The 12,326-nt window shown below is 36.5% G+C and overlaps 1 protein-coding gene across 1 annotated transcript in view; it reads left to right on the top strand.

Moving 5' to 3' along the window:
• The window catches only part of ACSS3 (acyl-CoA synthetase short chain family member 3), a 160,283-nt gene that overhangs the window by 87,168 nt on the left and 60,789 nt on the right, over nt 1–12,326 (top strand). Inside the window, exon 8 of the mRNA XM_042947255.1 lies at nt 9,151–9,302. Coding sequence (XP_042803189.1) covers nt 9,151–9,302 — 152 coding nt within the window. The remainder of the gene's footprint in view (nt 1–9,150; nt 9,303–12,326) is intronic.

Below are 12,326 nucleotides of genomic sequence, written 5' to 3' on the forward strand. Positions count from 1 at the left end.
TAGAAAGGTTGCCAGGCTATAATAGTAGAAAAAATGCTGGATATTATAAGCTACTGTCATTATCCAAACATATGAATCTATTCTTTGCCAGAATAAAATTCTACAATATAAACACCAACCGTTCATTCCTATGCAATCCAGTCATTGTAATGCTTGAATATTCAGGTGCTCCACAATTCTTCCTTCAAAGTCTATGCTCCTAACTCTGTCTGCAGCAGTCATCAGAGCACTAAAGGCAGCTCCCTTTGGAGCCCATTAACTTTCTTCTAAGAGCCAGGCAGAGGAATCAGCACACAAGGATGTGTTGATTCTGCTAGTACTGATTTTGAAGAATGAGTAGCATATATGGAAAATAATCCAGTGATCTGTCCCCTCAAGGATCTGTCCTTTCAGAGTTGAACCAGGAGTGAAAGAAGAGTAGCCTTGATGCCTTTCATCTGTGAATAAACCAGTACATTTAATGGCTCACCATTATCCAAACATGTATAATCTTTCTCTTCTATTTTTTGGTGGGCTTTATCATTGCTGGTTTATAAGCTGTATGTATCTTTTTTTAAAATTTTTTTTTTAACGTTTATTTATCTTTGAGACAGAGAGACAGCATGAACAGGGGAGGGGCAGAGGGAGAGGGAGACACAGAATCCGAAACAGGCTCCAGGCTGCGAGCTGTCAGCCCAGAGCCCGACGCGGGGCTTGAACTCACGGACCGCAAGATCGTGACCTGAGCCGAAGTTGGCCGCCCAACCGACCAAGCCACCCAGGCTCCCCTAAGATATATGTATCTTTAAAGAATTCAGAATATTCAGCTTGATAATTTCTTACTGAGTGCTCTTTTCCTGAATTCATAGGAAGAAGGAAGAGTTTAGATACTATCTATTCTTTCTTCATAGAATGATTAGTGTGAAAATGAGCTCTACACTTTCCTTTATTTGCATGGGAATCAGATAAGATAATGTATATGAAATTAGTTTGAAAGCTGCAAAGAAATATCACAATATGTGTGTGTATAGTAAAATATGACCACACATATATTTTACACATAATTATTATTACTTTATATACATGGATCAAAACTTGTAGCCATTTTCCTATGTGAAATCTCATGTTTGAGAGTATTGAGGATACTACTTTAAATATTTTAAAATTATTTTTGTATTTAACATTCGTTAGATCATCCACAGTGCACCTTCAATGCACATGTCACCTACTTCTGTACTGCACTGGGCCTATAATCTCCATGAAGACATCCTATGATGTATGTTCCACACGTGGACCTTCTGAATTCTTATCTCCTTCAAGGCTTCATTTTAAACATGTAATTGCTTGCATGTATAGAGTTACCTTCTTTTTGCAAAAATTTTGCATTTTACGTGTTAACCTGTTTTCTCTAATTTGATTATCAGTTGTTTTCGGGACAGAGATTTGCTTCCTCCAAGCACAGGGATACGTTGCTTCCTTTTATGACTAGTAGCCGTGATGTTGTTAACTAGTACCCTCAAAGGCACTCATCAGAGTCGTCCTACCACCTTATCAAATGGAAAATGATTTCCTTCTTTCTTCTTTTTTAATCTAGTATAACAGCAATGTATTTTTATGTATGTATCAAATGAGAAAAATGATGACACAGTTATTACTCTAATTCAGGCTGTATAATTTGATCTTGTCAATTGGAAAAGATTGCAAAGCTGATGCCAGCATCTTTTAGATTTCTCACATGGCTAGTTGTTCAAAGATACTTATTCCGGAGTTTATTTTTCTCTCTGTGTGCCTGTGTTTTATGTTGAAATAAGGAAGTGCAGCTATTGTCATGACTCCATCAACAATATTTATTAGTGCTTGTTGTGAGCTCAGTATCTTCTAGGGGTTGAGAGGGAAACAGAATAAGTATCATACACACTCCTTGCTCTGAACACACTGACACTATATTAAAAAAAAAAAAAAAGTAAGATTAATGTAAAGGACAGAAAGCAAACAAAGCAAGACACTACCTAAGAAATTTCTTACACAGTGTAGAAAATATAAAAATTTTTTCCAGAAATTACATTGAGCCATTGCCTATGGTAAATAGTCTACATTTAATTTTTGTACTTCTTTTGATGCAGTTTTGTGATGATAGAACTAAATAAGGATCAAAGAAATTAAATAAGTTGCCCTAGGTTACATACCTTGTAAAATGGCAGCTCGCATTCCCACCAGGCTCAAAATCTGTCTACTGGTCTCTTAAGGGAAGTTTAGGATTAAAGTAGATAGGGAAAGCTTTGTGGATGAAACACTGTCAGTAATAATAATAGCTACTGTTGATCGGGTGTTGCCTGATAAGAACTCTACTAAGCGCTTTATGTACATAGCCTTAACTATTTCTATCCATACATCTATAGGATAAATATTTTGAGTCCCTATTTATAGCTCTAGAAACCAAGGATCAGAGACATTAAATAATTTTACCAGTGGCACATGAGTGACAGAACTGGGATTTGAAACAGGGTTCTCTGGCTCCAAAGACAGTGCCCTTTGGCCATAATTTAGAGATGAACAATTGGGAAAATACTGAATAATACCAGCTAGTGACCAGAACCGGGGTATCAGTGATCTTTAAAGGCAAAGGCAGGATATTAGGGTGTCAGGTGGATATTGTAAGATTGAGCTCAATAAGTTGAAAATAACTCTGATGTTTTCAGCTAAGATAGCCAATGTGATGGTGGTTGCCAACTGAGCTGCCATAGTAGGAGTTACAGCTATTGTGGAGCAGGAAAGAGTATTTTTAGTTTTGGTAATGTTGATTTTAAACCTACGACGCAGACATTTGTATGATATTGGGAAACTCAGAAAAATTTTCAGAATTAGAGACACAGAAGAGTTAATAATTCAAGTTCCTAAAGTGATTAAAATACTCAGAGGTAAAGATTAAGAAAGGGAAGCTATATAAACTGAGAATGAAAAATTAGGCAGTGGGAGGACCAGAACACCGGTATACTGAGGTGGAAGGGAGGTTTTCCAGAAGGTGGGGGATCATCGGTGCCAACTGCTTCAGAAAAAGGTCTGCTAGGACAATAGATGAAGAGAGTTTTTGGAATTAGGGTTTTATTAGTCACCCTTATGACAGCACTTCCGTAGGAAGGTTTGTGTGTTTGTTTTGTTTTTAAACATGGGGGGAATGTGAGAATGTTTGAAGGTTATCTTAGGTAAATTATTGGATGGTATGGAGTAGCTGGGGTTTGTACGACCTCAGGTTGAACTGCAGTGTATGTACGGAATAGCCACACTTCCCTTCCTGGGCAGAAATCTGTTAGCGTAATAAAAGCAAGAAGCCATTTAATTTCTCTGCTTATAGCAAAGTCTAACTACTCACTATGAGTAAAGAAAACCTTAATTTGTCCCTCTTCTACAGATAGTAGTGATCGCTCATCAGCATGGAGGAATTCAGAGGCGAAAGCAGTCCTGTTAGAAGCCATGAGCTACCAGCTATCCTAGTGATAAATGCTCTTAGTGACTGCTGAGAGTGGTAAATATGTCAGAGTCCCTAATTAGCTCAGCACTGGGTCTGCAGAATTACCAATTCCAGTGCTCTGCTTCATTTACTTGGCATTAATACTTTCAGAAGTAAGCATCTTTTTAGTGGGACAGATGGACTCTTATGACTGGGGTGGAAGCAATGGCTTATTCATTGGAGGGTAGCCTCATCACAAGGTCCCAGATGGTTAACTCTCTCAGAGATGTGGGAGAAGGCAGGAGAAGAACCGAACCAGAGGGTAGATCTATTTTTTTTTTAATTTCAGCTTTATTGAGGTATAATGAACAAAATTGTAGGATATTTAAAGTATATATCATGGCATCTTCAATTTCTCTCATCTGTTTTATGGTTTCCAGTTTTATGGTTTTAGGCTTTTATGGTTTTGGTGCCATTGTAAATGGGATTGTTTTCTTTGTTTCTCTTTCTGCTACTTTGTTATTAGTGTATAGAAATGCCATCTATTTCTAGTTATTACTTATGTATCCTACAACTTTACTGAATTCATTTATTACTACTAGTAGTTTTTTGGTGGAGTGTGTATAAGTATGGATAGTATCATGTCATCTGCAAATAGTAACAGTATAACTCCTCCTTACCAATATGGATGCCAAGCTGTTCCTCAGAGCTAGACAGAAAATCTTTGAAGAGATTCTTGTGTTGGGGAGGCTCTCATAGGCCTAGAAACCTTTTGGTTATGGACTCCTTTTCAGGATCTGATCATATTGACTAATCTCCCTAGGAAAACAAACATATACACATTAAAAAAAATCAGAACAGTTATAAACTTCCCTGAAGTCTGGTCAGAAACCCTTCATCAAAAGATTAAGACATAATCATTTCAAGCAGTGATACAACAAAACAAAACCCTGAAACTAAAACTTAGCTTTCAGAAGTATCTGGGCAACACAGGAGCTGCTGGCCTGGGGCTATTCTTTCCATCTTTGGAAAAAGGATAAGTGTATTCAGGGTGTGACAGCCTATAAATCTTAATATGTATGTACAATCTGGAATCTAGTTTATAGAACAAGACAAAGGATGAAGCAATTCTCCCCAATAACGGGGAAAAAAACCAGCAAAGGCTAATCTTAAGTTCTAGGCTCATCCCCTAAGGGAACCAGACAGGTGGGTACTGGATAATGTCCTAGCCTCAGGTAATGCACTCATATATAAGGACTATGCATTGGTTCTCAACCCTGGCTGTAGATTAGAATTACTTAGGGGACACGTGAAACAACAATGCTAGACCCAAATTAAGGCCAATTAGATCAGAACCTCTGGGAGTGGGGAACAGACACTGGTACCTTTCAAAAGCATCCCAAGCAATTCTCATGTACATTTAGGGTTGACAATCAGTGGGTTAGAGTAAAATTAGCCGGTGATATGGATAAGATAAAGGAGAGCTAGGTGGCAGCATATCCCTACAGGTGAGGCCCATGGAATTATGGGAAATCTCTAGCAAACAATCAGCCAAGTCAGTTGATATAAATTCTTAGTTATCAGATTGTATTTATAAGTAAGTTTTTACTCCTTAAAAAGGAATCTGCTATAGTAACACAAAATCGTAGATCTGAAGGTTTTAAGGCATAGTGCAGTTATCCCATATGGCTTTAAAACAGCGGTAATGTTTTCAAAATTGGAAAAAGATAATGTGAGCTATTGACAGAGGGACTTTAGGGAAGAAAAAGCCCATTTTTTAAAAGCTTGTACACTCATTTGGTTTATATTTCAAAACCCACAAAAGGGTAAAGAGTGCAAATCTCACTGTCCCCCGTTCCCAGCTGTTCAATTTCTTTGACTTGGAAGCAATCTTATGTGTATAATGGTTCGTTATTGTATAAGCAATGCCCCCTCCTTCATTTTCATACAGATGGCATTGTAGAAATGATATGTGCACTATTCTGCATTTTACCTTTCTTTCACTAAATATTATATCCTGGAGAACTGCTTATGTTTTAATAAGTCTCCAGTTTAGATGTTGCATGCCCAAACTTTCATCTCTTGGTAAAGGCACAAGGCATATAGTAGGAATTCAACACATGCTATTGCCAGTTTCATCACGCTTCCAAAATAAACAAGCCAACACTGCTGCACCTGTCTGCTGAAATTAAATTCAGGACTCTTCTAAAAGGGATGTCGCTGTCTTCGCCTTAGAACCGCAGTGCAAACATGCCTTTGGTGATATTCTCAGAAGCGGCGTTCAAAAAGGTACCAGGTGTGTTTCTAATCCAGCCACAGAAGGAGGCAAAGACTACAGTTGACTCAAAAATTTGTATGTCAAAGTCTGAGAAACTGCACGTAGCCCTGACACCAAGCCTTGGATAAACCGAAATCAGAGGATCAATAAAACAAATATTATTTTGCTCAAAGATCTAGGTCTAGTGTTTAAGCTCATCTTCGTTTTGTTAAGTTGCTGTCTTTCACTACTTTCCTGTGCTGAAACTTAACCTCAGTAGGGATTATGTGAAAAGTTGAGATATTACCTGGTTTTCTAGCTCAGGGTCTATCATTTATGGTTCCTTAAAACTAACACAATGAATCATAAGTGGTAGAAATTTGTACGTGCAATTTAATCTTAAGGTATTTATCTGCTTGGATTCTATGCTTTGTACCATCACTAACCGCATTATAAATATTAGCAGTTAGTGTTTTATAAATCTCTGATGGTAAAAATTCACGATTATAATAGCTGAAAGCTTGGAATCTCTGCTTCACCGTTGTAGGGATCGCTTTCTGCTTTCGTGTTCTGGGTGGCAGTAAACACTTTACCCCTTAGTTTGGGGAAAGGAAATAAAAGCAAAGGGTAAATTACATCAATGGATTTGAGTTTTGAAGAGTTTTTAAGTTATTGTTACCTTTTAGCTGCATTACTGTTTTTGGTGTATATGTTGTTTGTTAAAAATCCCCATAATCTTGGGATCTTCCTACTTTTCAATTGTTTGGGCTGTTGCTTCTCCCTGAATATGCAAGTTCTAGAATCAGGGTCCTTTTCTCTAGGTAACTCAGAGTGGTTAGCATGTTATTGATTAAATTTACAAAGTACTGTAAAGGGATTATATTGCCTGTGTGTGCATGCACGTGTGTGTATTTACACAAGCTTGTGTATGTGCAGGAGGCCAGGGGAGAAGAGTTTTCCATAAAACGACTAAGCTATTGAGTCACTTAATTCTAAAATAGTAAAACATATCATAACATTGAATGATCCTGTGAGAATAGAAAATAAAATGGAAAAATCTGAACCTTTCTGAGCTCAGCTAACTTACAAAGGAATATGGTGAGATTTTATACATCACTTCCTTTAGTATTTTAATAGTAATGCTACGTTATCATGATTTTTATTCTCAATAAATAGAATACTGATGGAAATTTATTTGGTGCAGGTCAGAATTGCAGCAGCAATTATATTATTTATAAAAATAGGGTACAGTTTTTAACTAATATTTCTAATGTTTAAGCTGTCATTATCATTAGACATAATTAATTGAAGGCATTGTAAAATACATGAAAGTCATTATGGTATAGTATTTTGTTATGACACTAATATCACCCTTTTGTGGGTATATTGTCTTTGTCCCATGACACTGGAATTGTAATGAAATTCAACTTCAATTGGCTATAAAATATCTTCCTTCATTAGAGGTCAAACTACTGTAAAATATTATCTTAATGCTTTTATCGAGGAAATATTGGAAAAGTGATTTATTCTTATTTAGTGGGCAAGAAAATGGCAACATCGATAGGGAAAGTCAATTGCACATGATCAGTTAATAAATAATTTTTATGTGGATGAGATCAGATTTCCAAGGTCACAATCTAGTACACCAGGGACTTATCAGTGCCTAAGACAGATCGAAAAAGTAAAAGTCAAATGTTTACCTCACTTGCTTCAAAAGAATAACTTTTTGATTCATTTTAGACTGATGTGCTCAAGGCTTCAAAATGTGTGAGTCAAGTTATGTACATGAGTTGCCAAATTGTATCTGGCAGCTTTCCATACTGTGTCAACCTCATGACCTGTATGAGGTGGTAATGGAATAAACCGAAATGAAAAGTTTGGGATAGTTGTGATAATAAAAGTGAATTTCTAGTTACAATAAATACTGTCTTTGGTATTAAAAGACCAAGAGAAAAAGCAACAGAATATAAGAAAGGGGTTATATTTTTCCAAAAGAAAATAAAATTGCATTTAAAGAATATTAAGGGTAACCATTAAAAAGAGGAAAGTACAAACTAAATAACGCCCTATCAAAGATCCAGTCAGAAGTAGATACTGAATCTAAATTACTAGACAGCTATGATTGGCCTCTTATTATCATCCACTCATTTATTATTCTGTGTTTGAGGAGAGCGCTAAGTTTGCTACTTGCAACTTCTTTCCTCTTTTTACCTCATCAGTGTTTCCCAAGTGTGTTCTCTAGAATATAAGATCTATGAGATGTTCATATAGGGGATGTGGGCAGAGAAGTTTAGGAAATATTACATATAGTAACTCTCTTTAGGGAATTCCTGATGTTCTTTAACATCTAATTTTCCAAGAAATGGTCCAAAATAAGAAACCTGCTTTCCTTTTTCTATCCCAACCCCTTCTAAAAGGATTTGATTGTGAAATATTACATATAGTAATTCCTCTTTTGGGAATTCTTGATTTTCTTTAACACTTTTAAATCTTCAAGTGATGGTCCAAAGTAAGAAACCTATTTTCTTTTTCTTACCCAACCCCTCCCAAAATGATTTGATTGTGAAATATATATTACATACCTATAATACATATTTTTTCATATAACATATATTAACATTCCAGGCACCTTGCCTTGGAATCAAAGGAAAAACTAGCAGTGAAGAGAATGGATTGAGGAATGAGGGGATATGGCTGGGCCAACATAGATTTTATGTAACAGAATTTTTGCAGAATCACTGATTTATGCTATGCGCATTTTCCACTTTGCGGAAACATCAGTAATAAAAATGCTTTGTGTCCCTTTGATTACGTATTCTATAATAATTGTTAGATTTTTATTCACAGAGTTTCCACTGAATATGTGAAATGTCATTTGGAAGCTATGGAAAGCATACATCTGGAGATATCTTACTGAATTTTTAAGTCATAGAAGTTGCTTTCCTTGGAGTGAGGCATTTAATTGAAAAGGTTATTATGCAGAAATTACTGTGATTCCATATTTTTCTCTGTTCTCAAAAATTTAGAGAATTGTTATTGTCACTTTTAGAAGTGATTATGAAAAAAAAAGTGTCAAAGTTAGAAATTCGTAGCAACCATATTTCTCCTTTAGTCCTACCACACAAAACAATGTCTTGAATTTCTTGGAAAACAGAAGGCTGTTTTATGTTATTAATTTGAATGTGATACATACGCCCTATCCTTTATCGTTCAAAACTTGAGAAAGGAAAACAGTGCGATTTGAAAAGCTTTTAGGATGATGTAAGGGAGCAAATGGCCTCTCTGAAGCCTGGGCGTGCGTTTGTTTTTTTTATGTATTTACTGTAGAGTACGGGGACATTTTAAAACTCAGATCTGTCGAGAACCCCATTTTATTAACATTGCTGTGTTAAGTGTATAAGCATTGAACTGTCAGTGAAGTAGGAGACATTTTACCCGGTGACATTTTAAATGAATCTCATCGCAGGGAAAGCCTGTGGGAACACCAGATGCTGGCGCTTATTTCCGTGTGCTCGCGGAGCATGGAGTAGCTGCCTTGTTTACAGCGCCGACTGCAATTAGAGCCATCCGTCAACAGGACCCTGGGGCAGCCTTGGGGAAGCGGTACTCTCTGACAAGGTGAACTTGGGATGCGCGGGGCAAATTACATTAAAAACTGCCATCAGAATGAATAACTGAACATTATACATTTTTTTGGCACTGCGATACCTCGATGGAAAGAGCCAAAAGATTCTGCATGTTATTAAGACTGACTGTTCTAAACATAGCTTTGAATTAGTTAGAATGTTAACTATACCCGGGAATATTTTTAATACCGTATTGTGTTTATTTCAGTTCAGATCTTACCAAAATATTTCTCTTTTTTTAAACTGTTTTTCTTGTATTTCCCTTAAAGTAAAATGCAGACCATGACTTAACATGCATTTGTACATGTATAATAGCATCTAACGATCCTTTGAAAATAGAATAATAGTGTAAATAGAGGGAAAATATTATTCGATTTCATATGTACAGATAAAACGCGAAAATTATAGTCCAAATTACTGTTGTTGAAAGAGTGAAGGAAATTATTTTTCTGTTGTTTTATAATAGTATGCTCTGAATAGTTTAAATATTTTTTGTTGGTTTATTGACATCCATTTTAGTTTAATGATATGTATATTCAAAGATAATTATAGCAATTTGTATCTGCAAGGCAGTTTCCAACATCAATTCTTATTGAACCTCTTTGAAATTGGTCACTGCTATCATAAACTAAAAGAAGGATTTTGTAATTTCTTCAAGCCAGAAAAAACGGGTTTGAATTATTGTTTCGAAATTTTTAAGTTAAGCACCAAATGTTATGAATTGTATGTTGTTATAACCCAAAGAAGGAGTTAAAGTAGATATCATACACTGCAGGTGTAAGGAAGAAGCTCTCAGTTTGGGCAGTCAGTGACTTTGTTTTTCATTCTTGTCCTATTTTTTTTTTATTTTATGAAAACTCAGGTCTGGATTTACATAAAATTGCACCTGTAATCTAAACAATATACTCATTAAAATAAAAGTGTTCATAAAATGAACCTTCCATTGTAATATTTCCACTCACCCTCTATTTGTTCCTTCATTTACTACATTTCAATTTTGTTTCCTCCATTGCAGCCAAAAGGATAGAAAAGTAGATTTTGGTATTAACATCATAGGCTGTGTATAGTCTCTATGTCTTAGACAGTTTCAGGGAGTTTTGAAGAAACAGTGATTGTGGTATCTTGCACTGTGTCTTTACTAACAAATGCATTCTGATTGCAGGGGGTGAAGTTGTGTATCCTGGAAGCTAAGGTCTCTCATTTGCTAAACCATCTTCTTTTCGCGTTTGTACATGAGTTTTGAAGGTTATCCATTACTGTGAAGGCGGGAACCTTTTCCAATTTTCCTGATATATACAATATTGAACAGCACCAAATGCCTTTTTTCAAACTAATACTAATATGGCATATGAGATCTTAGTGTAAGGAAAATTGCAATAAGTCCCCCCTTGATGATGCCCTTCTGTCTTTAGGCACCTATGTTATTCGGGATGGTGTGCACGTAGGTTTTAATAGATGTTTAATGATGCAGACTGTGAAAACACCCTCAATTATTCAAATTACTATTAATAAATTCAAACATTTACTGATTACCAACTACGTGCCAGGTATAAGCAGTTTAAGTTTCTCTCATTCAGTCACCACAATAAGGAAGAATTGTAATTATCCTCATTTTACGAATGAGTAATATTAGGACCAGAAAGTTTAAGAAACCATTAGAAAGAAATTAACTCAGGCAATCTGACAAGGGCCCACATTCTTTTTTTTTTTTTTTTAATGTTTACTTTTGAGAGAAAGAGAGAGAATGAGCAGGGGAGGGGCAGAGAGAGAGAGGGAGACACAAAATCTGAAGCAGGATCCATGCTCTGAGCTGTCAGCACAGAGCCCGACATGGGGCTCGAACCCACAGACTGTGAGATCATGTTCTGAGCTGAAGTCGGACACCTCACCGACGGAGCCACCCAGGTCCCCCGAGTCAATTCAGATAATACCTTCACTGAACTTTAATGGATCCTCCCTTGTGAACTAAGGAACTGTTAGAAACAGAAGGGACGTCAAAAATCTAACTCTCTGATTTTAAAAACAGGGAAACCGAAGTCCAAAAAAGTTAAGTTTGGGTTAGAGACAGAATAAAGACCAGGACTCAAGTCTTTTCACACAACTGTATCTTTAATTTTTTTATTTATGTTTAAGACTTTTCATACTTATTTACCGCACTGACACTCACTAGGTATTATGACTGCAGGCTCATGATATATCTGCAGAACTTAGCCTCTCTCTTCTCTTACAGGACATTCCAAATGATGCAATTGTATTTTTAAAATGTATTACAAATCTCATTAAATATTGTTTTAAAGTAAATTTGGGGGAGGGGGCTAGGTGGCTCAGTTGGTTAAGCTTCTGACTTTGGCTCAGGTCATTGTCTCTAGGTTTGTGAGTTTGAGCCCCACACTGGGCTGTTTGTGGTCAGCACAGAGCCTACTTTGGATCCTCTGTCCCCCTGTCTCTGCCCCTCCCCTGCTCACACACACACACACTCTCTCTCTCTCAAAAATAAATGAACGTTTTTTTTAAAAACAAGTAAATTTGGAGGGGTGCCTGGGTGGCTGGGGTTGGTTGAGTGTCTGATTGATATCAGCTCAGGTCATGATCTCACAGTTTGTGGCCTCAAGCCCCACATCAGCCTCAGTGGAGCCTGCTTGGGATTCTCTTTCTGTCTCTCTGTCTCTCTCTCTCTTTCTCTCTTGCTTGCTCACCTTCTGCCCCTCCCCCTCTCTAAATAAATAAATATTTAAAAAATCAACACATAAAATAAATGTGGAGATCTGCCAGAAATTTTCACTCCCAAAGCAAATTTCAAAAGATGTTCTGAAACAGGGTACTAAGCAGAACTATAAATTCATTTTATCATAGACGAGTAGAAGTTAGAAAAACAGATTAGAAGTCATCTAGGATAGTTACCTCATTTCACAATTGAGAAAACTTTGTCACAAAGAGGTGAAGGTGAAATAATGTTCCCAGAATTGCAAAGCTCCCTGCAGCAAAGCTGTGACTAGGCAGTGCAGTGTCATATAGT

The sequence above is a fragment of the Panthera leo genome, chromosome B4 (assembly GCF_018350215.1).
Source record: "Panthera leo isolate Ple1 chromosome B4, P.leo_Ple1_pat1.1, whole genome shotgun sequence".
Classification (NCBI taxonomy): domain Eukaryota; kingdom Metazoa; phylum Chordata; class Mammalia; order Carnivora; family Felidae; genus Panthera; species Panthera leo.